We start from the raw sequence: 25,456 nt of genomic DNA, 5'->3' as shown, positions 1-25,456 counted from the left end.
AGTGTCCGTGAGTCGGGGAGGACGGGAGAGTGTCTGTGAGTCGGGGAGGACGGAGAGTGTCCGTGAGTCGGGGAGGACGGGAGAGCGTCTGTGAGTCGGGGAGGAGGGGAGAGTGTCTGTGAGTAGGGCGGACAGGAGAGTGTCTGTGAGTCGGGAGGAGGAGAATGCATCTCTGTGATGGGTAGAATGGAAGGACAGGAGAGTGTCCGTGAGTCGGGGAGGACGGGAGAGTGTCTGTGAGTCGGGGAGGACGGAGAGTGTCTGTGAGTCGGGGAGGAGGGGAGAGTGTCTGTGAGTAGGGCGGACAGGAGAGTGTCTGTGAGTCGGGAGGAGGAGAATGCATCTCTGCGATGGGTAGAATGGAAGGACAGGAGAGTGTCTGTGAGTCGGGGAGGATGGGAGAGTGTCCGTGAGTCGGGGAGGACGGGAGAGTGTCCGTGAGTCGGGGAGGACTTAAGAGTGTCTGTGAGTCGGGAGGAGGAGAATGCATCTCTGCGATGGGTAGAATGGAAGGACAGGAGAGTGTCCGTGAGTCGGGGAGGACGGGAGAGTGTCTGTGAGTCGGGGAGGACGGGAGAGTGTCTGTGAGTCGGGGAGGACGGGAGAGTGTCTGTGAGTCGGGGAGGACGGAGAGTGTCCGTGAGTCGGGGAGGTCGGGAGAGTGTCCGTGAGTCGGGGAGGACAGGAGAGTGTCTGTGAGTCGGGAGGAGGACTGGAGAGTGTCTGTGAGTCGGGGAGGAGGGGAGAGTGTCTGTGAGTCGGGGAGGACGGGAGAGTGTCCGTGAGTCGGGGAGGACGGAGAGTGTCTGTGAGTCGGGGAGGATGGGAGAGTGTCTGTGAGTAGGGCGGACAGGAGAGTGTCTGTGAGTCGGGAGGAGGAGAATGCATCTCTGTGATGGGTAGAATGGAAGGACAGGAGAGTGTCCGTGAGTCGGGGAGGACGGGAGAGTGTCTGTGAGTCGGGGAGGACGGAGAGTGTCTGTGAGTCGGGGAGGAGGGGAGAGTGTCTGTGAGTAGGGCGGACAGGAGAGTGTCTGTGAGTCGGGAGGAGGAGAATGCATCTCTGCGATGGGTAGAATGGAAGGACAGGAGAGTGTCTGTGAGTCGGGGAGGATGGGAGAGTGTCCGTGAGTCGGGGAGGACGGGAGAGTGTCCGTGAGTCGGGGAGGACTGGAGAGTGTCTGTGAGTCGGGAGGAGGAGAATGCATCTCTGCGATGGGTAGAATGGAAGGACAGGAGAGTGTCCGTGAGTCGGGGAGGACGGGAGAGTGTCTGTGAGTCGGGGAGGACGGGAGAGTGTCTGTGAGTCGGGGAGGACGGGAGAGTGTCTGTGAGTCGGGGAGGACGGAGAGTGTCCGTGAGTCGGGGAGGTCGGGAGAGTGTCCGTGTGTCGGGGAGGACAGGAGAGTGTCTGTGAGTCTGGAGGAGGACTGGAGAGTGTCTGTGAGTCGGGGAGGAGGGGAGAGTGTCTGTGAGTCGGGGAGGACGGGAGAGTGTCCGTGAGTCGGGGAGGACGGAGAGTGTCTGTGAGTCGGGGAGGATGGGAGAGTGTCTGTGAGTCGAGGAGGACGGAGAGTGTCCGTGAGTCGTGGAGGACAGGAGAGTGTCTGTGAGTCGGGGAGGAGGGGAGAGTGTCTGTGAGTCGGGGAGAGTGTCTGTGAGTCGGGGAGAACGGGAGAGTGTCTGTGAGTCGGGGAGGACGGGAGAGTGTCTGTGAGTCGGGGAGGACGGGAGAGTGTCTGTGAGTCGAGGAGGACGGGAGAGTGTCTGTGAGTCGGGGAGGACGGGAGAGTGTCTGTGAGTCGGGGAGGACGGGAGAGTGTCTGTGAGTCGGGGAGGACGGGAGAGTGTCTGTGAGTCGGGGAGGACGGGAGAGTGTCTGTGAGTCGGGGATGACGGAGAGTGCCCGTGAGTCGGGGAGGACGGGAGAGTGTCCGTGAGTCGGGGAGGACGGGAGAGTGTCCGTGAGTCGGGGAGGACGGGAGAGTGTCTGTCAGTCGGGAGGACGGGAGAGTGTCCGTGAGTCGGGGAGGACGGGAGAGTGTCCGTGAGTCGGGGAGGACGGGAGAGTGTCCGTGAGTCGGGGAGGACAGGAGAGTGTCCGTGAGTCGGGGAGGACGGGAGAGTGTCTGTGAGTCGGGGAGAGTGTCTGTGAGTCGGGAGGAGGAGAATGCATCTCTGCGATGGGTAGAATGGAAGGACAGGAGAGTGTCTGTGAGTCGGGAGGAGGAGAATGCATCTCTGCGATGGGTAGAATGGAAGGACAGGAGGGCATTCAATCAGGGTGAGCTTGTTTCCTTTCACCAATCTCCCTGTTCTCCGGACGATAAGCTATTTTTTCTGGATCTCTGAGCGAGAGAGTGTGCATCAGGCTTTACTTACCAGCTGATTGATCTGGGAGAAGGAAGGGTTTTGAATGTGAAGCCTGTCTGTTGCAATCCGGTTGAGAGCTGTGTTGTCAAGAACAACCTTCAAACAAAAATCACAAAACAGCATGTGAGTGCTCGGCTCTGGAGAGCGAATCATTCGTCAGAAAGCGATGGCGCCGAAGTGGGCTGACTTACCACACAGTCTGCATTCTGAGTCAGTCTCTTCAGTGTCAATAGAGAGTTATATGGCTGCACCACAACGTCGCTCATCTCATCCTGATTGGGGAATACAGAGTAGGTCTGAACCAGCTTCTTTGGGTACCTTCGGAGATGGGAGATAGATCGGTTTGGAAACGCTGCACTCTTCAGAATAGTCAGACTTTCAAAGTCAGCTGAACAATACCGGTGGAACTCAAACTGGTAAAAAATCTGTACTGGACAAATTAACCAGATGCAATTATCTCCAGGAACTGATGGTTTATAATCCAAAGTTCCTATAGGGGCACCTGAGTACAGAGAGAGAGAGAAACAGAGATGGGGAGTTGGGGGGGCTAAGACGGGTGAAGAGAAAGGGTGAGAGACAGAAAGAGAGAGGGTGAGAGAGAGTGGGGCAAAGAGAAAGAAGGGCTAGAGAGAGTTGGGAGAGTGGGGGGAGAGAGAAGGGGGAAGGGGGAAAGGGAAAGGGGAGGGGAAAGGGGAGGGGAAGGGGAAAGGGGAGGGGGAGGGGGAAGGGGAGGAGGGAGGGGAAGGGGAAGGGATGGGGAAGGGCGAATGAGGAGGGGGAGAGGGAAGGGGGAAGGGGGAAAGGGAAAGGGGAGGGGAAAGGGGAGGGGAAGGGGAAAGGGGAAAGGGGAGGGGAAGGGGAAAGGGGAAAGGGGAGGGGAAGGGGAAAGGGGAGGGGGAGGGGGAAGGGGAGGAGGGAGGGGGAAGGAGGAGGGGAAGGGGAAGGGATGGGGAAGGGCGAATGAGGAGGGGGAGAGGGAAGGGGGATGGGGAAGGGGGAGCAGGAGGGGTGGGGGAAGTGGAGGGAAGGGGGAGGAGAGGGGGATGGGGATGGGAGGGATAAAGGGGAGGGTGAGGGGGATTGAGCTATGAGGGAAGAGGGGGATGAGGATGGAAGGGGGTGAAGGGGAGAGGGATGTGGGGGAGAGACATTGGGAGAGGGAAAGGGAGTTTGGTGGGATGGCATGGGGTAGTGACAGTTGGGAGTGACTTGAATTGATTTTATTATTTACATGCTTCAGGCACTGAGAAGTAAAAATCTTTACATTACATCTCCATCTAAATAATAATTTGTAATAAATAGTATATACAACAGGGCAGTCAATATAACATAAAAATACAGTTTTGTTGGCATGAATTAATCAGTCTGATGGCCTGGTGGAAGAAGCTGTCCCAGAGCCTGTTGGTCCTGGTTCTTATGCTGCGGTACTGTTTCCTGGATGGTAGCAACTGGAACCGTTTGTGGTTGGGGTGACTCGGGTCCCCAGTGATCCTACAGGCCTTTTTTACACACCTGTCACTGTAAGTGCCCTGAAGAGTGTGAAGTTCACATCTACAGACGCGCTGGGCTGTCCGCACCACTCTCTGCAGAGTCCTGCGATTGAGGGAAGTACAGTTCCCGTACCAGGCAGTGATGCAGCCAGTCAGGATGCTCTCAATTGTGCCCCTGTAGAAAGTTCTTAGGATTTGGGGTCTGAAAAGTCGGGGGGAGAGAGAGAGAGAGAGATAGAGATAGACAGAGAGTGAGAGAGAGTGAGTGAGTGAGTGAGAGAGAGAGAGAGTGTGAGTGAGTGACAGAGAGAGAGAGAGAGAGAGAGAGAGAGAGAGTGAGAGAGAGAGAGAGTGTGAGTGAGTGACAGAGAGAGAGTGTGAGTGAGTGACAGAGAGAGAGAGAGAGAGAGAGAGAGAGAGAGAGAGAATATGAATCTCAGCATTGAGACTCACTTTGACAGAATATTGCTCACCGGTCATTTAACTTCTCGAGGAGGTAGGAACCCAAACCAGAACCTGTTCCGCCAGCGATCGAGTGACACAGCACAAAGCCCTACATTCAAAACCAGGAAAAAAATGTTTTCAACTCTATTTTAGATAACTGATCTCATAGTAATTTTCATCCAGCCGATTGTGTTTGGAGAGCAGATTCTAAACTCAGAAAACAATACAATTCATGCAGAAAACTTATGAGCTACTAAGGATGTGAAGGCACCATTTGATCAGAGCAAATTATCAGGCTGAGGTTGCAGAAAAAGATATAAGAGGCATAGTTATTTTTCTTGTTGTTTCAAAAGGAATTTACCATCCCAAACTGAACAATAACTAAATTGTGATTACTTTTGTGTACCATGAATCCCAATTAACTCCTGCAATTTAATCCAGTTCAACTGCAGACAGAGAAATGGATACAACTGCTGTACAATCACTTCTCAAAAGGGAAATGTTGAATAGGTTAGCACTTTATTCCCTGGATTGCTGGAGATTTGATAGAGGTGTACAAGATTATGAGGGGCACGGATAGGGTCGTACCACCAGGCTTTCTCCACTGAGGTTGGTAGACCGGAACTAGAGATCAGGGGTTAAGGGTGAAAGGAGAACATGAAAGGGAACTTCTTCACTCAAGAGGGTAGACCAAGCTGCCAGTGCAAGTGGTGGATGCGGGTTTCGAATGCAACGTTTGGATAGGGAGGGGACTCGTCTCTACCAGAGGAGGTGTAAAGTGCTTCTTCGCTCCGCTAGCTTGCAGGTCACCCTTGGGCAAGGCGTAGCAGCTGCTCAGCAGTTGTATTCACAAGCAGCCTCCCCACAGATCAGCGGTTCCCAGCCTGGGGGGGGGTGGTGGGCGGTCACAGACCCCTCAGTTAATGGTGGCGTCCTCGGCAATAAAAGGATTTGAAACCACTGCCATTGGTGGACTGAAGACCAAGGGTTATCTATTTTAACAGAGATGTGATCATGCAGAATGTTGACTGGTGAAACACACTAATTAATGAAGTTCAATTGAAATACCAGAGTGGAGAAGACAATGAACTGTGCCAATACAAAACAAAAGAAATAGTAACAAATAAATAAGCAATAAATATCGAGGACATGAGATGAAGAGTCCTTGAAATGAGTCCATTGTTCCTGAACCTGGTGGTGTGGGACCTGAGGCTCCTGTACTTCCTTCCTGATGGTTGAGGGGTAATAACTATTCCTGAACCTGGTGGTGTGGGTCCTGAGGCTCCTGTACCACCTTCCTGATGGTTGAGAGGTAATAACTGTTCCTGAACCTGGTGGTGTGGGACCTGTGGCTCCTGTACCTCCTTCCTGATGGTTAAGGGGTAATAACTATTCCTGAACCTGGTGGTGTGGGTCCTGAGGCTCCTGTACCACCTTCCTGATGGTTGAGAGGTGATAACTGTTCCTGAACCTGGTGGTGTGGGTCTTGAGGCTCCTGTACCTCCTTCCTGATGGTTGAGGGGTAATAACTGTTCCTGAACCTGGTGGTGTGAGACCTGAGGCTCCTGTACCTCCTTCCTGATGGTTGAGGGGTAATAACTGTTCCTGAACCTGGTGGTGTGAGACCTGAGGCTCCTGTACCTCCTTCCTGATGGTTGAGGGGTAATAACTGTTCCTGAACCTGGTGGTGTGAGACCTGAGGCTCCTGTACCTCCTTCCTGACGGTTGAGGGGTAATAACTGTTCCTGAACCTGGTGGTGTGGGACCTGAGGCTCCTGTACCTCCTTCCTGATGGTTGAGGGGTAATAACTGTTCCTGAACCTGGTGGTGTGAGACCTGAGGCTCCTGTACCTTCCAAATGGCAGCAGCAAGAAGACAGCATGAGTTGGTGGGTGTCCCCGATGACAGATGCTGCTTTCCTGCAGCTCACGTTGATGTGCTCAGGGGTGGGAAGGGCTTTACTCGTGATGGACTGGGGCATATCCACTACTTTTTATAGGGCTTATTCTGGAGACCCGAGGAACATTGACGCCGAGTCTTTTTTTTACGCAGCTCACTGGAAATAGTGACGCGGCAGGACGGAGCAAACTCGATGTCAGGGGCGTTTTAGGGCGTATTCTGAAGTTACGGCATATAGCAAATACTCCTTTCAACATCAACCAGTCTTCAGACCTGAACATGGATTGTAGATTGAATTTTAAATGCAGCTCTAAACAATGGTCCTAGAGCTGCAGAAGGGGGTTGAAATGTCGGCACACGCACGAACGCAGCATGTGTCAGTGGGGATTAACATTCATCCTGGGTGTCTGGAGCACTGGTGTCAATGAGGGCAGTTTTTGAAAATTAGTATGGAATTCAAAGGAGGCACTGTAGGTACACTGTCCTGCTGTTACCTCTGACCTTTAGCATCTAAAATGTCAGGTAATATTGGGACCAGCAAACCTCTGCCTCCAAGAGCACCTACCTCCAGCATGGCTGCCGCTTGTTTGGCTGAATAAAAACTCCCGTAAGCACCAGCTTCGGTGACCTGGTTGACAGTCACAGCAGGACCAAGCATTTGGGAAATGGGTTGGGGAATGCTAACAGTAGAGAGAGTGGTGAAATGATTAACCAGGACGTGGCCTGGAATAGAGGGCTTCTTCTCACTGGAATGTCGGAAATGTCTTCCATTACCAGGGACACACAGTCGATACGGCAGACTGCCCCAGAGGAGGGCATGCCAGAATTACAGGGCACAGGCGAGAGAAGAGGAACTGAACGAAGGTGCAAGGAGTCCGCTCTCCCACTGAGAGGATGGTGAACGGGCTGTCAGGAGAGGAAACTACAGTGTTTAAGAATAGGAACCTCATCCTGCTGCAAGCGTTAAGCGTCACGGTGAGCACGGCTGAGGAGGGGGTAAAAGGGCCAGTTTCAGCGCTGTACAATTCGACAGATCCAGAGTACAGACTCACCTCCAAACTGTCGCTCCCATCAGCCTCTCGGTCGATAATATCAAAAATATCCTCGTGGATTTTCTCACCCTATGCAGAGTAAAATGACTTGATTACAAATCTTAAAAGAGAGAGAGAGAGAGAGAGAGAGCGCACACACACACAAACCCATCTGGTGTTCTCCTCCCCCGGGTTAGGAACACCCGACTTACTGCACGTCAGTCCATCCACACGGACGGACATTTGGGGGAGTAGTGGGCTGGACGGGGACGGACTGAACAGCAGACTCAATGAGTCAGTCAGCCTGGCACCTGCTTGTTATGTTTTGTAACTGAACCATAACACTAACAGAGGGAAAAAAAAAAATCGCACGATATTCCAGAGATAACTTGCGTTAGTTTACTTTAGTGAGGTGCACACTTATGATGCAGCAACGTGATGGCGCCTGCCATTCTCGTACTTTTATATATAACCCGTAATGAATAATGTAAACAAAGAATGCTCTATCATACAATGTATTGACAATATTACTCTGTTACTGAAATAAGAAACACACAGCGCCCCTCCCTGAACTACAACAACTGTTTCTGTTCATTCCTGACTCACCGAGAGTTCAGATTTCAAACAGTTTTCAGGAATGGAAACTTGGAAGCGCCTGTCCAATAAAACATGCAGTTCACATAACTGCGAACCCCACTGAGATTTAAAAGAGTGTCCAATTCTCACCCCCCCCCCCCAACCTTCTGTTCTCATTCATTGGAATAGAGTTCAATTTAAACGCAGTTGTTGAGAAACAAATTCAAGATGAATATACGAATCTATGACACTGTGAATATCATGTCCACAGGGACCACTTGCTCTCAAGTTGTTTATTATCCACTACAAGATACTGCACAGCTCATTTCCGAAGTAAACACAACAAAATTACTCCAAATGCACTCCACCAATTTGTTCTCATTCTACCCTTTCCAACTAAATAAACTTGACCTACATGAAGATTAAAGAAGTCTCCATAATTATCACACTGTTCTCCCTATGCTCCCGGCATTTCCCCGAACCCCTCACCAACATCTCCCAGTATCTCCGAGACCCTCACCCACATCTCCCGGTATTTCCCCCTCACCAACATCTCCCAGTATTTCCCCAAACCCCTCACCTACATCTCCCAGTATTTCCCCAAGACCCTCACCCACATCTCCCGGTATCTCCCCAAGACCCTCACCCACATCTCCCGGTATCTCCCCAAGACCCTCACCTACATCTCCCAGTATTTCCCCAAGACCCTCATCCACATCTCCCGGTATTTCCCCAAGACCCTCACCTACATCTCCCGGTATCTCCCCAAGACCCTCACCTACATCTCCCAGTATTTCCCCAAGACCCTCACCTACATCTCCCAGTATTTCCCCAAGACCCTCATCCACATCTCCCGGTATTTCCCCAAGACCCTCACCTACATCTCCCGGTACCTCCCCAAGACCCTCACCTACATCTCCCAGTATTTCCCCAAGACCCTCACCTACATCTCCCAGTATTTCCCCAAGACCCTCACCTACATCTCCCAGTATTTCCCCAAGACCCTCACCCACATCTCCCGGTATCTCCGAGACCCTCACCTACATCTCCCGGAATCTCCCCGAGACCCTCACCCACATCTCCAGTTATTTCCCCAAGACCCTCACCCACATCTCCCGGTAACTCTGAGACCCTCACCCACATCTCCCGGTATCTCCCCGAGACCCTCACCCACACCTCCCGGTATTTCCCCAAGACCCTCACCCACATCTCACGGTATTTCCCCAAGACCCTCACCCACATTTCCCGGTATCTCCGAGATCCTCACCCACATTTCCCGGTATCTCCGAGACCCTCACCTACATCTCCCGGTATTTCCCCAAGACCCTCACCCACATCTCACGGTATCTCCGAGACCCTCACCTACATCTCCCGGTATCTCCCCCGAGACCCTCACCTACATCTCCCGGTATTTCCCCAAGACCCTCACCTACATCTCCCGGTAACTCTGAGACCCTCACCCACATCTCCCGGTATCTCCGAGGCCCTCACCCACATTTCCCGGTATCTCCGAGACCCTCACCCATGTCTCCCGGTATCTCCCCGAGACCCTCACCCACATCTCCAGTTATTTCCCCAAGACCCTCACCTACATCTCCCGGTATTTCCCCAAGACCCTCACCCACATCTCCCGGTATTTCCCCAAGACCCTCACCCATGCCTCCCGGCGTTTCCCTGGAACCCTCTCCCAAGCTCCCAGCATTCTTCCTAGTCTCCTGGCATTTCCCTGGAACCGTCTCCCTAGTCTCCCAGTATTTCTCCAGAATGTAGCAACAGTTTGGGGATCTATTTGCTACACCTACCAGCTTCCTTTTCTCCCATCCTTATCGATCAACATCTCCTGACCATCAAGTGCTGCTCACAACTACACTCCATTCATCGTAATTAACAGCACGATGAGATCATCTCTTCCACCCACCACCCCCTCAGCCCCGTTCTTCTTCTCCTGGATATTTCATTCTCACCACTGATCGTGCAACCATGTCTCCATAACAGCAATCAGACCACACCTCCCCACCTCTCTGTGTCAGTATCTCATCCACTTTTCCACACATCCTTCACGCCATTAAAGATCAAAGTAACTTTATTATCAAAGCACATCTACGTCACAATATATGGCGTAGAGATTCAATTACGTGCTGGCATACTCAATAAGTCCAACAACCATCAAAAAATCAGTGAAAAACTGCAGAAACAAGGCGGACAACCAGTGTGCAAAAGACAAACAAACTGTGCAAATACAAAAGAAAAAAATAATAACGATATCAAGAATGAGACAAAGTGTCCTTGAAAGTGAGTATGTAGGTTGTGGGAACACTCCAATGATGGGACAAGCGAAGTTATCCCCTTCGGTTCAAGAGCCTGATGGTTGAGAGGTAAGAACAATTCCTGAACCTGGTGGTGTTGGTCCTGAGGCTCCTGTACCCCCTTCCTGATGGCAACAGTGAGAAGAGAGCAGGACCTGGGTGATGATGGATGCTGCTTTCTTGCAACAACACTCTGTGTAGACTTGATCAGTGATGGGAGGGCTTTGCCGTGACGGACTGGATCATGAGATACCCAGTATCAGATACAGAACCCTGTGTCTGACTCAGCCGCGTTCTGCAATGGTTCAATGTGGTGGCCGTTTGACGAGGCCACGCCGAGCCGTACACACCTGTGAGTAGCCGCTGGCCCAGTTGTTCCCGGCGCCCCCGCCGTGCTCAGACAGGTAGATGTTCTCCGGATTGTACAGATTGGCGTAAGGAGAATTCAGGATAGAATGAATCACACGAGGCTCCAGGTCCAACAGCACAGCTCTGGGAATGTAATGCTCGTCGTCTGCCTAAACAAAACAAATATCACACAAGGCAAAAACCGTGAGTGAGAGACGATTTCATCAACAGTGGAGATCACCAGGAATCTAGAGTCTGCAGACTTCCCCAGAGCACTACAGAACCCTCAAAGCCAGAGTGAGACACAGACACCGGCCCCTTCAACTAGACTCGTCCCCCAGCGCACCTCAGAACCCTCAGAGGGAGACACAGACACCGGCCCCTCCAACTAGACTCGTCCCCCAGCGCACCTCAGAACCCTCAGAGTGAGAGTGAGACACAGACACCGGCCCCTTCAACTAGACTCGTCCCCCAGCGCACCTCAGAACCCTCAGAGGGAGACACAGACACCGGCCCCTTCAACTAGACTCGTCCCCCAGCGCACCTCAGAACCCTCAGACTGAGACACAGACACCGGCCCCTTCAACTAGACTCGTCCCCCAGTGCACCTCAGAACTCTCAGACTGAGACACAGACACCGGCCCCTTCAACTAGATTCGTCCCCCAGCGCACCTCAGAACCCTCAGACTGAGACACAGACACAGGCCCCTTCAACTAGACTCGTCCCCCAGCGCACCTCAGAACCCTCAGAGGGAGACACAGACACCGGCCCCTTCAACTAGATTCGTCCCCCAGCGCACCTCAGAACCCTCAGACTGAGACACAGACACCGGCCCCTTCAACTAGACTCGTCCCCCAGCGCACCTCAGAACCCTCAGACTGAGACACAGACACCGGCCCCTTCAAATAGACTCGTCCCCCAGCGCACCTCAGAACCCTCAGACTGAGACACAGACACCGGCCCCTTCAAATAGACTCGTCCCCCAGCGCACCTCAGAACCCTCAGAGTGAGAGTGAGACACAGACACCGGCCCCTCCAACTAGACTCGTCCCCCAGCGCACCTCAGAACCCTCAGAGTGAGAGTGAGACACAGACACCGGCCCCTTCAACTAGACTCGTCCCCCAGCGCACCTCAGAACCCTCAGACTGAGACACAGACACCGGCCCCTTCAACTAGACTCGTCCCCCAGCGCACCTCAGAACACTCAGACTGAGACACAGACACCGGCCCCTTCAACTAGACTCGTCCCCCAGCGCACCTCAGAACCCTCAGAGTGAGACTGAGACACAGACACCGGCCTCTTCAACTAGACTCGTCCCCCAGCGCACCTCAGAACCCTCAGAGTGAGACACAGACACCGGCCCCTTCAACCAGACTCGTCCCCCAGCGCACCTCAGAACCCTCAGAGGGAGACACAGACACCGGCCCCTTCAACTAGACTCGTCCCCCAGCGCATCTCAGAACCCTCAGACTGAGACACAGACACCGGCCCCTTCAACTAGATTCGTCCCCCAGCGCACCTCAGAACCCTCAGACTGAGACACAGACACCGGCCCCTTCAACTAGATTCGTCCCCCAGCGCACCTCAGAACCCTCAGACTGAGACACAGACACCGGCCCCTTCAACTAGACTCGTCCCCCAGCGCACCTCAGAACCCTCAGACTGAGACACAGACACCGGCCCCTTCAACTAGACTCGTCCCCCAGCGCACCTCAGAACCCTCAGACTGAGACACAGACACCGGCCCCTTCAACTAGACTCGTCCCCCAGCGCACCTCAGAACCCTCAGAGTGAGACACAGACACCGGCCCCTTCAACTAGACTCGTCCCCCAGCGCACCTCAGAACACTCAGAGTGAGACACAGACACCGGCCCCTTCAACTACTCGTCCCCCAGCGCACCTCAGAACCCTCAGACTGAGACACAGACACCGGCCCCTTCAACTAGACTCGTCCCCCAGCGCACCTCAGAACCCTCAGACTGAGACACAGACACCGGCCCCTTCAACTAGACTCGTCCCCCAGCGCACCTCAGAACCCTCAGAGTGAGACACAGACACCGGCCCCTTCAACTAGACTCGTCCCCCAGCGCACCTCAGAACCCTCAGAGTGAGAGTGAGACACAGACACCGGCCCCTTCAACTAGACTCGTCCCCCAGCGCACCTCAAAACCCTCAGAGTGAGACACAGACACCGGCCCCTTCAACTGGACTCGTCCCCCAGCGCACCTCAGAACCCTCGGAGTGAGACACAGACACCGGCCCCTTCAACTAGTCTCATCCCCCAGCGCACCTCAGACTCAGACACAGACACTGGCCCCTTCAACTGGACTCGTCCCCCAGCGCACCTCAGAACCCTGAGTGAGACACAGACACCGGCCCCTTCAACTAGACTCGTCCCCCAGCGCACCTCAGAACCCTCAGAGTGAGAGTGAGACACAGACACCGGCCCCTTCAACTAGACTCGTCCCCCAGCGCACCTCAGAACCCTCAGACTGAGACACAGACACCGGCCCCTTCAACTGGACTCGTCCCCCAGCGCACCTCAGAACCCTCAGACTGAGACACAGACACCGGCCCCTTCAACTAGACTCGTCCCCCAGCGCACCTCAGAACCCTCAGAGTGAGACACAGACACCGGCCCCTTCAACTAGACTCGTCCCCCAGCGCACCTCAGAACCATCAGAGTGAGACACAGACACCGGCCCCTTCAACTACTCGTCCCCCAGCGCACCTCAGAACCCTCAGACTGAGACACAGACACCGGCCCCTTCAACTAGACTCGTCCCCCAGCGCACCTCAGAACCCTCAGACTGAGACACAGACACCGGCCCCTTCAACTACTCGTCCCCCAGCGCACCTCAGAACCCTCAGACTGAGACACAGACACCGGCCCCTTCAACTAGACTCGTCCCCCAGCGCACCTCAGAACCCTCAGACTGAGACACAGACACCGGCCCCTTCAACTACTCGTCCCCCAGCGCACCTCAGAACCCTGAGTGAGACACAGACACCGGCCCCTTCAACTAGACTCGTCCCCCAGCGCACCTCAGAACCCTCAGAGTGAGACACAGACACCGGCCCCTTCAACTAGTCTCGTCCCCCAGCGCACCTCAGAACCCTCAGAGTGAGACACAGACACCGGCCCCTCCAACTAGACTCGTCCCCCAGCGCACCTCAGAACCCTCAGAGTGAGACACAGACACCGGCCCCTTCAACTAGACTCGTCCCCCAGCGCACCTCAGAACCCTCAGAGTGAGACACAGACACCGGCCCCTCCAACTAGACTCGTCCCCCAGCGCACCTCAGAACCCTCAGAGTGAGACACAGACACCGGCCCCTCCAACTAGACTCGTCCCCCAGCGCACCTCAGAACCCTCAGAGTGAGACACAGACACCGGCCCCTCCAACTAGACTCGTCCCCCAGCGCACCTCAGAACCCTCAGAGTGAGACACAGACACCGGCCCCTTCAACTGGACTCGTCCCCCAGCGCACCTCAGAACCCTCAGAGTGAGACACAGACACCGGCCCCTTCAACTAGACTCGTCCCCCAGCGCACCTCAGAACCCTCAGAGTGAGACACAGACACCGGCCCCTCCAACTAGACTCGTCCCCCAGCGCACCTCAGAACCATCAGAGTGAGACACAGACACCGGCCCCTTCAACTAGACTCGTCCCCCAGCGCACCTCAGAACCCTTAGAGTGAGACACAGACACCGGCCCCTTCAACTACTCGTCCCCCAGCGCACCTCAGAACCCTCAGACTGAGACACAGACACCGGCCCCTTCAACTAGACTCGTCCCCCAGCGCACCTCAGAACCCTCAGACTGAGACACAGACACCGGCCCCTTCAACTACTCGTCCCCCAGCGCACCTCAGAACCCTCAGACTGAGACACAGACACCGGCCCCTTCAACTAGACTCGTCCCCCAGCGCACCTCAGAACCCTCAGACTGAGACACAGACACCGGCCCCTTCAACTACTCGTCCCCCAGCGCACCTCAGAACCCTGAGTGAGACACAGACACCGGCCCCTTCAACTAGACTCGTCCCCCAGCGCACCTCAGAACCCTCAGAGTGAGACACAGACACCGGCCCCTTCAACTAGACTCGTCCCCCAGCGCACCTCAGAACCCTCAGAGTGAGACACAGACACCGGCCCCTTCAACTACTCGTCCCCCAGCGCACCTCAGAACCCTCAGACTGAGACACAGACACCGCCCCTTCAACTAGACTCGTCCCCCAGCGCACCTCAGAACCCTCAGACTGAGACACAGACACCGCCCCTTCAACTAGACTCGTCCCCCAGCGCACCTCAGAACCCTCAGAGTGAGACACAGACACCGGCCCCTTCAACTAGACTCGTCCCCCAGCGCACCTCAGAACCCTGAGTGAGACACAGACACCGGCCCCTTCAACTGGACTCGTCCCCCAGCGCACCTCAGAACCCTCAGACTGAGACACAGACACCGGCCCCTTCAACTAGACTCGTCCCCCAGAGCACCTCAGAACCCTCAGAGTGAGAGTGAGACACAGACACCGGCCCCTTCAACTAGACTCGTCCCCCAGCGCACCTCAGAACCCTCAGAGTGAGACACAGACACCGGCCCCTTCAACTAGACTCGTCCCCCAGCGCACCTCAGAACCCTCAGAGTGAGACACAGACACCGGCCCCTTCAACTAGACTCGTCCCCCAGCGCACCTCAGAACCCTCAGAGTGAGACACAGACACTGGCCCCTTCAACTAGACTCGTCCCCCAGCGCACCTCAGAACCCTCAGAGTGAGAGTGAGACACAGACACCGGCCCCTTCAACTAGACTCGTCCCCCAGCGCACCTCAGAACACTCAGAGTGAGACACAGACACTGGCCCCTTCAACTAGACTCGTCCCCCAGCGCACCTCAGAACCCTCAGAGTGAGAGTGAGACACAGACACCGGCCCCTTCAACTAGACTCGTCCCCCAGCGCACCTCAGAACACTCAGAGTGAGACACAGACACCGGCCCCTTCAACTAGACTCGTCCCCCAGCGCACCTCAGAACCCTCAGACTGAGACACAGACACCGGCCCCTTCAACTAGACTCGTCCCCCAGCGCACCTCAGAACCCTCAGAGTGAGACACAGACACCGGCCCCTTCAACTAGACTCGTCCCCCAGCGCACCTCAGAACCCTCAGACTGAGACACAGACACCGGCCCCTTCAACTAGACTCGTCCCCCAGCGCACCTCAGAACCCTCAGACTGAGACACAGACACCGGCCCCTTCAACTAGACTCGTCCCCCAGCGCACCTCAGAACCCTCAGAGTGAGACACAGACACCGGCCCCTTCAACTAGACTCGTCCCCCAGCGCACCTCAAAACCCTGAGTGAGACACAGACACCGGCCCCTTCAACTAGACTCGTCCCCCAGCGCACCTCAGAACCCTGAGTGAGACACAGACACCGGCCCCTTCAACTAGACTCGTCCCCCAGCGCACCTCAGAACCCTCAGACTGAGACACAGACACCGGCCCCTTCAACTAGACTCGTCCCCCAGCGCACCTCAGAACCCTCAGACTGAGACACAGACACCGGCCCCTTCAACTAGACTCGTCCCCCAGCGCACCTCAGAACCCTCAGACTGAGACACAGACACCGGCCCCTTCAACTAGACTCATCCCCCAGCGCACCTCAGAACCCTCAGACTGAGACACAGACACCGGCCCCTTCAACTAGACTCGTCCCCCAGCGCACCTCAGACTGAGACACAGACACCGGCCCCTTCAACTGGACTCGTCCCCCAGCGCACCTCAGAACCCTCAGACTGAGACACAGACACCGGCCCCTTCAACTAGACTCGTCCCCCAGCGCACCTCAGACTGAGACACAGACACCGGCCCCTTCAACTAGACTCGTCCCCCAGCGCACCTCAGAACCCTCAGACTGAGACACAGACACCGGCCCCTTCAACTAGACTCGTCCCCCAGCGCACCTCAGACTGAGACACAGACACCGGCCCCTTCAACTAGACTCGTCCCCCAGCGCACCTCAGAACCCTCAGACTGAGACACAGACACCGGCCCCTTCAACTAGACTCGTCCCCCAGCGCACCTCAGACTGAGACACAGACACCGGCCCCTTCAACTAGACTCGTCCCCCAGCGCACCTCAGAACCCTCAGACTGAGACACAGACACCGGCCCCTTCAACTAGACTCGTCCCCCAGCGCACCTCAGAACCCTCAGACTGAGACACAGACACCGGCCCCTTCAACTAGACTCGTCCCCCAGCGCACCTCAGACTGAGACACAGACACCGGCCCCTTCAACTAGACTCGTCCCCCAGCGCACCTCAGAACCCTCAGACTGAGACACAGACACCGGCCCCTTCAACTAGACTCATCCCCCAGTGCACCTCAGAACCCTCAGAGTGAGACACAGACACCGGCCCCTTCAATTAGACTCGTCCCCCAGCGCACCTCAAAACCCTCAGAGTGAGACACAGACACCGGCCCCTTCAACTAGACTCGTCCCCCAGCGCACCTCAGAACCCTCAGAGTGAGACACAGACACCGGCCCCTTCAACTACTCGTCCCCCAGCGCACCTCAGAACCCTCAGACTGAGACACAGACACCGCCCCTTCAACTAGACTCGTCCCCCAGCGCACCTCAGAACCCTCAGACTGAGACACAGACACCGCCCCTTCAACTAGACTCGTCCCCCAGCGCACCTCAGAACCCTCAGAGTGAGACACAGACACCGGCCCCTTCAACTAGACTCGTCCCCCAGCGCACCTCAGAACCCTGAGTGAGACACAGACACCGGCCCCTTCAACTGGACTCGTCCCCCAGCGCACCTCAGAACCCTCAGACTGAGACACAGACACCGGCCCCTTCAACTAGACTCGTCCCCCAGAGCACCTCAGAACCCTCAGAGTGAGAGTGAGACACAGACACCGGCCCCTTCAACTAGACTCGTCCCCCAGCGCACCTCAGAACCCTCAGAGTGAGACACAGACACCGGCCCCTTCAACTAGACTCGTCCCCCAGCGCACCTCAGAACCCTCAGAGTGAGACACAGACACCGGCCCCTTCAACTAGACTCGTCCCCCAGCGCACCTCAGAACCCTCAGAGTGAGACACAGACACTGGCCCCTTCAACTAGACTCGTCCCCCAGCGCACCTCAGAACCCTCAGAGTGAGAGTGAGACACAGACACCGGCCCCTTCAACTAGACTCGTCCCCCAGCGCACCTCAGAACCCTCAGACTGAGACACAGACACCGGCCCCTTCAACTAGACTCGTCCCCCAGCGCACCTCAGAACCCTCAGAGTGAGAGTGAGACACAGACACCAGCCCCTTCAACTAGACTCGTCCCCCAGCGCACCTCAGAACCCTCAGACTGAGACACAGACACCGGCCCCTTCAACTAGACTCGTCCCCCAGAGCACCTCAGAACCCTCAGAGTGAGAGTGAGACACAGACACCGGCCCCTTCAACTAGACTCGTCCCCCAGCGCACCTCAAAACCCTGAGTGAGACACAGACACCGGCCCCTTCAACTAGACTCGTCCCCCAGCGCACCTCAGAACCCTGAGTGAGACACAGACACCGGCCCCTTCAACTAGACTCGTCCCCCAGCGCACCTCAGAACCCTCAGACTGAGACACAGACACCGGCCCCTTCAACTAGACTCGTCCCCCAGCGCACCTCAGAACCCTCAGACTGAGACACAGACACCGGCCCCTTCAACTAGACTCGTCCCCCAGCGCACCTCAGAACCCTCAGACTGAGACACAGACACCGGCCCCTTCAACTAGACTCATCCCCCAGCGCACCTCAGAACCCTCAGACTGAGACACAGACACCGGCCCCTTCAACTAGACTCGTCCCCCAGCGCACCTCAGACTGAGACACAGACACCGGCCCCTTCAACTGGACTCGTCCCCCAGCGCACCTCAGAACCCTCAGACTGAGACACAGACACCGGCCCCTTCAACTAGACTCGTCCCCCAGCGCACCTCAGACTGAGACACAGACACCGGCCCCTTCAACTAGACTCGTCCCCCAGCGCACCTCAGAACCCTCAGACTGAGACACAGACACCGGCCCCTTCAACTAGACTCGTCCCCCAGCGCACCTCAGACTGAGACACAGACACCGGCCCCTTCAACTAGACTCGTCCCCCAGCGCACCTCAGAACCCTCAGACTGAGACACAGACACCGGCCCCTTCAACTAGACTCGTCCCCCAGCGCACCTCAGACTGAGACACAGACACCGGCCCCTTCAACTAGACTCGTCCCCCAGCGCACCTCAGAACCCTCAGACTGAGACACAGACACCGGCCCCTTCAACTAGACTCATCCCCCAGTGCACCTCAGAACCCTCAGAGTGAGACACAGACACCGGCCCCTTCAATTAGACTCGTCCCCCAGCGCACCTCAAAACCCTCAGAGTGAGACACAGACACCGGCCCCTTCAACTAGACTCATCCCCCAGCGCACCTCAGAACCCTCAGACTGAGACACAGACACCGGCCCCTTCAACTAGACTCGTCCCCCAGCGCACCTCAGAACCCTCAGACTGAGACACAGACACCGGCCCCTTCAACTAGACTCGTCCCCCAGCGCACCTCAGAACCCTCAGAGTGAGAGTGAGACACAGACACCTGCCCCTTCAACTAGACTCGTCCCCCAGCGCACCTCAAAACCCTCAGAGTGAGACACAGACACCGGCCCCTTCAACTAGACTCGTCCCCCAGCGCACCTCAAAACCCTCAGAGTGAGACACAGACACCGGCCCCTTCAACTAGACTCGTCCCCCAGCGCACCTCAGAACCCTCAGACTGAGACACAGACACCGGCCCCTTCAACTAGACTCGTCCCCCAGCGCACCTCAGAACCCTCAGAGTGAGAGTGAGACACAGACACCGGCCCCTCCAACTAGACTCGTCCCCCAGCGCACCTCAGAACCCTCGGAGTGAGACACAGTCACCGGCCCCTCCAACTAGACTCGTCCCCCAGCGCACCTCAGAACCCTCAGAGTGAGACACAGACACTGGCCCCTTCAACTAGACTCGTCCCCCAGCGCACCTCAGAACACTCAGACTGAGACACAGACACCGGCCCCTTCAACTAGACTCGTCCCCCAGAGCACCTCAGAACCCTCAGACTGAGACACAGACACCGGCCACTTCAACTAGACTCGTCCCCCTGCGCACCTCAGAACCCTCAGAGCCAGTGCATGTGGTATATTTAGATATTTATATATTTATATTTAGATTTTCAAAAGGCTTTTGACAAGGTCCCACACAGGAGATTAGTGTGCAAACTTAAAGCACACGCTATTGGGGGTATGGTATTGATGTGGATAGAGAATTGGTTGGCAGACAGGAAGCAAAGAGTGGGAGTAAACGGGACCTTTTCAGAATGGCAGGCAGTGACTAGTGGGGTACCGCAAGGCTCAGTGCTGGGACCCCAGTTGTTTACAATATATATTAATGATTTAGACGAGGGAATTAAATGCAGCATCTCCAAGTTTGCGGATGACACGAAGCTGGGCAGCGGTGTTAACTGTGAGGAGGATGCTAAGAGGATGCAGGGTGACTTGGATAGGTTAGGTGAGTGGGCAAATTCATGTCAGATGCAATTTAATGTGGATAAATGTGAGGTTATCCACTTTGGTTGCAAGAACAGGAAAACAGATTATTATCTGAACGGTGGCTGATTAGGAAAAGGGGAGGTGCAACAAGACCTGGGTGTCATTTTACACCAGTCATTGAAGGTGGGCATGCAGGTACAGCAGGCAGTGAAAAAGGCAAATGGTATGTTGGCATTCATAGCAAAAGGATTTGAGTACAGGAGCAGGGAGGTTCTACTGCAGTTGTACAAGGCCTTGGTGAGACAGCACCTAGAATATTGTCTGCAGTTTTGGTCCCCTAATCTGAGGAAAGACATTCCTGCCATAGAGGGAGTACAGAGAAGGTTCATCAGATTGATTCCTGGGATGGCAGGACTTTCATATGAAGAAAGACTGGATCGACTAGACTTATATTCACTGGAATTTAAAAGATTGAGGGGGGATCTTATTGAAATGTATAAAATTCTAAAGGGATTGGACAGGCTAGATGCAGGAAGATTGTTTCCGATGTTGGGGAAGTCCAGAACAAGGGACACAGTTTAAGGATAAAAGGGAAGCCTTTTAGGACCGAGATGAGGAGAAACTTCTTCACACAGAGAGTGGTGAATCTGTGGAATTTTCTGCCATAGGAAACAGTTGAGGCCAGTTCATTGGCTATATTTAAGAGGAAGTTAGATGTGGCCCTTGTGGCTAAAGGGATCAGGGGATATGGAGAGAAAGCAGGTACAGGGTTCTGAGTTGGATGATCAGCCATGATCACACTGAATGAGGCTCGAAGGGCCGAAGGGCCTACTCCTGCACCTATTTTCTATGTTTCTATGTTTCTTACAGAGTCACAGTGAGACACAGACACTGACCCCTTCAACTAGACTTGTCCCCCAGTCTCAGAGCCCCTACTGACATGTTATATGATTATAGTGTTGGGAAATGATTTTCGGACTCGGGGTTAAGATTGTTCTGTTCTGCGATTTGCTTGTACTTCTTTCAGACTGACACCTGTTGCTCGCATGGCTTCCAAGAATTAAACTGAGCACATTTGTCTCATCAGATAGTATCACCACCAAATCAGACACTGGTTCACAGGACCCTGGTATGACCCTTCTTAGCGGTAAAAGCCAGGATGCAGTATAACATTGCTGTATGAAAACTCTGGACTAAGGCTAAAGACAAGAAATAATGGTTAAAAGATCTCCATTATTTTATCCTGCACATTGTCTGCGGTTGATGACCTTTGGCCTATTAAGGCAACCAAAGGATCTTTCCCTTAAAATACCATTGTTGCCGGGCACGTGACCAGGGGCATAGCCAAGAAATTGTTTCCTGTGTACGTGACAAAAAATAGTGTAAGATCTCTGTACCTCTATGCCTTTGGGAGAGAGACCACTGATACGGGCCCTTGTGTGCGCCTAAGGGCTCTCTCTCCAGTAGCGAGCTACTAAATAAAAAGCTGTTGCTTATTTTCCATAGTACTGTGTGTTCTTGCATCGGGTAACGGGTAATAATTAGAAGGAACGTTTGACATTACAGTCAGAGTGAGACACAGACACTGGCCCCTTCGACTAGACTCATTTGGCTCAGAATCACTCTAAATGTTTCCTGTCCGCCGACCATCTCAATGTCCTTTAAACCTGGTAATTGTACTCTGCCGCTGGACCTCCCACAGGCTGTTCATTCACCAGCCTCTGTGGGAACAGTTGCCTCTTCCACCCCCTTCCAATCTTCAACACGTACAAAAGCTGGATGAACTCAGCAGGTCGGGCAGCATCTGTTGAAATGAGTGGTTAACGTTTCTGGCCGAGACCCTTCCTCGGGACACGCTGATTTGACCACACCCTCTTATCAGCCGGATGACCAGATCTGCTCATGTTAAACACAGATCAGCACGGCCCTTCGGCACGCGCTGAGCCAAATAAATTAGTAATCAAACAAATCCCTCTGCCTACAACGTCCACATCCCTCCGCTTCCCTCACATTCATGCACCTATCTAAACACCTCTACTACTGCCCCCAGGCAGTGCATTCCAGACACCCACAACTCTCTACTTAAAAGACCAAAAAATTGCCCCTCACATCTTCTTTGAAATTACCCCCCCTCAGGGTAAATGTATGCCCTCGGCCAGGTACATGGGACAGCAGCAGAGATTGAAAATATTTAGAGCCAGGGGTTCCCAACCATGGACCAATCCCATTAAGTCAGGATTGGTTTCGAGGGACCTGGACCAAACTTCAGCAAATGGGGCTGGTTCAGATGGACACCTCGGTCAGCATGGGCAGCTGGGCCAAAGGGCCTGTTTCCTGGCCCTATGATAACACCAAGCGTGTTCTCACCAATGGCTTGTACAGTTGTAACTGGACACTCCTAACCTTGTACATACCCTGAAGGCACTTGTTCTTAACCACCCCATCAACGTGCGGCATCACTTTCAGGGATCTCTGTAAATCGTACTCAAACAGTGAAGCTGAAAGGCCCTGTGGCCCACAATATCCTACTAGCTAATTAAAGTAACGACACTTAATTCATTCCATTTAGTTGGTCCATTGTTTAATAGGGGCAGCTGCTTATTTGGGACAACTCTTACAGAACAAAAACTAATCTAGAAAATGGCCAGGACTCCCTTTGTTTATATGGGACACCATGCCTCTTAATCAGGACAGGAGCCTGTTGCCGAACAGTTAGTAACTAGCATCAGTCATGTGCATTCGTACCTGGCCGTCAGACGCTGCGCCATGCTCAGACCAAGCAGCTTTTAAAAATTAGCGTCAGCTGTGTGTATTCATCTTCAAAGTGCAGCGATTTCTGTCACTGATAATTGGCAAATCGGAACTGGTTAACTCACTGCGGTTTCCAGCATTAAGACTTGGAGATGCCAGGAACAGCTGGGAGTGAAAATGAAATGATTTCACCACTTCAACAAGTTATGAACGACAGAGTACTTGAAGGTATCGGCAATCATCTTGAATGTTACAATGTAAATGAAGATTTGGAGGAGGCAGTCGTCGATAACACTGTGTGGAATTAGTCCACCATCTGCACTGGGTGTCTGTGTTCATTTTGTCCACTCACAGTCAATCACAAGAACACGCAGCGTTCACCATAACTTTTAGGAATTAATACAGAGCTTTATAGTGCTGTATTAGTACTGGTAGTGTTCTCCTTTGCTCTGTACATAATCTGTTACTCACTTAAATGGTAGTGTATCTTTTTTTTTAAATATCTTTTTAACTATTTCCATTAAACTTCAGCTAATTGAGGGGGCAGCAGCCACATATCAGGGCCAAAATGTCCCGGTCCCGATGTATCCCAATTAACCGGAGTCCAGTGTAATCCCTTCTGCCTGCATGTGGTCCGTATTCATCAAGTCCCTGCATGTTCAAGTGCTTATCTGAGAGTCTCTCAGACGCCTTGATAACATCTGCCTCCAACTTCCAGCGCATTCCAGGCATCCACCGCTCGCTGTGCTACAACACTAGCCCCACACAATGCCCCCCGAGCTTTCCTGGTGGTCACCCAGTACCCTGTTGCCTGCAGCCGGGGTGTGACTCGTCTCCGGTGTTCTCGGCATCACGGACCTCCTGAGCAAGTCCGACCGCAGTTCCGGCGGACCGGTCAGCAGCTGCAACTGGACACGTGTCACACGGGTCTCTTCGCCAGGAACACCCGGTTTCCTTGCTCTCCCAGCAGGAGCAATGCAACACCACTGAACTGCATCGCCAAACGATAAGACAGAGCAGCAGAATTAGACCATTCAGCCCATCGAGTCATCTCTGCCACTCCATCATGGGAGATTTACTATCCCTCTCAGCCCCATTCTCCTGCTTTCTCCCCGTAACCTTTGATGCCCTGACTAATCAAGAACCTATCAACCTCTGATTTAAAATACCCCATGACTTGGCCTCCACAGCCATCTGTGGCAATGAATTCCACAGATTCTCCACCTGTGGGTACAGAAAGTCCTTCTCATCTCCATTCTTAAAGGTCATCCTTGCATTCTGAGGCTGTGTCCTCAGATCCTACACTCCCCCACGACAGGAAACACCCTCTCCACATCCACTCTATCTGTGTCCTCTGGTCCTAGACTCCCCCACTGTAGGAAACATCCTCTCCACATCCACTCTATCTGAGTCCTCTGGTCCTAGACTCCCCTACAACAGGAAATCCTATCCACATCCACTCTATCTGTGTCCTCTGGTCCTAGACTCCCCCACTATAGGAAACATCCTCTCCACATCCGCTCTATCTGTGTCCTCTGGTCCTAGACTCCCCCACTATAGGAAACATCCTCTCCACATCCACTCTATCTGTGTCCTCTGGTCCTAGACTCCCCCACTACAGGAAACATCCTCTCCACATCCACTCTATCTGTGTCCTCTGGTCCTAGACTCCCCCACTATAGGAAACATCCTCTCCACATCCGCTCTATCTGTGCCCTCTGGTCCTAGACTCCCCCACTACAGGAAACATCCTCTCCACATCCATTCTATGCATTTCAGCGGTCGATAGGTTTCAATAAAATCCCTCCCATCATTCTCCTAAACTCCAGTGAGTACAGGCCCAGAGTCATCGAACACTCCTCATGTGTTAACCCTTTCTTTCCCAGAATCATTCAATGTAGCTTCCATTGTAACGGTTTGATGTCTTACTGTGCACAAATCATAGGGGGATCTTCAAAAGGCACTTTATTTCTCATCTGAAGAATATTTACAGCCCCATGCAAAGCTCTGAACCAAACTAGATTTTTTTTTGTCTTCTGCATTAGTGTGTTGGTAGAAAGGAGAAAATTTTAGATTTCACCAAACGTTCACTTTCCCAAAAATTAAATGTTCCAGAGGAATATTTGGAATTCATTAAAGTAGCATATCAAGTAATGGAGCACTTGTTAAATAAAAACTTGACTAACTTGACTACAGCCCAGTGCATGATAAAACACAGCGAGTTGTGTACACATGGAACACACTACATCGTTGTGTCGTAGTACCTTAGACTTTCAAATCTAAACTCCATAGTTGTTTCAACACACTTCAGGAACTTGGCAAGTGTTGTTGGGCCAAATGTCCTGTTCTTGTCAAAGACTTTCTTATATGTTCTAAACAAGGATACGGACAGGACGCTAATGATCAATGACATATAAAAGTGGATAAGTCTCCCGGTCCTGACAGGATATTCCCTAGCACCTTGAGGGAAGTTAGTGTAGAAATAGCAGGAGCTCTGACAGAAATATTTCAAGTGTCATTAGAGACGGGGATGGTGCTGGAGGATTGGAGTATTGCTCATCCGGTTCCACTGTTTAAAAAGGGTTCTAAGAATAAACCTAGCAATTATCGGCCTGTAAGTTTGACAGTGGTAGGTAAATTAATGGAAAGTATTCTT

At 53.6% G+C, this 25,456-nt stretch overlaps 1 protein-coding gene across 1 annotated transcript in view; it reads right to left on the bottom strand.

Moving 5' to 3' along the window:
- Positions 1–25,456, bottom strand: part of tubg1 (tubulin, gamma 1) — a 109,275-nt gene that overhangs the window by 58,118 nt on the left and 25,701 nt on the right. Inside the window, exons 3-7 of the mRNA XM_059957816.1 lie at positions 10,470–10,637; positions 7,259–7,327; positions 4,337–4,416; positions 2,565–2,691; positions 2,383–2,469 (exon numbers count right to left, since the gene is read on the bottom strand). Of these exons, the coding sequence (XP_059813799.1) occupies positions 2,383–2,469; positions 2,565–2,691; positions 4,337–4,416; positions 7,259–7,327; positions 10,470–10,637 (531 nt within the window). The remainder of the gene's footprint in view (positions 1–2,382; positions 2,470–2,564; positions 2,692–4,336; positions 4,417–7,258; positions 7,328–10,469; positions 10,638–25,456) is intronic.

Source organism: Hypanus sabinus (assembly GCF_030144855.1).
Source record: "Hypanus sabinus isolate sHypSab1 chromosome X1 unlocalized genomic scaffold, sHypSab1.hap1 SUPER_X1_unloc_2, whole genome shotgun sequence".
NCBI lineage: Eukaryota > Metazoa > Chordata > Chondrichthyes > Myliobatiformes > Dasyatidae > Hypanus > Hypanus sabinus.
Note: the sequence above shows the minus strand (reverse complement) of the source record. Positions and strands in the feature narration are given on the sequence as shown.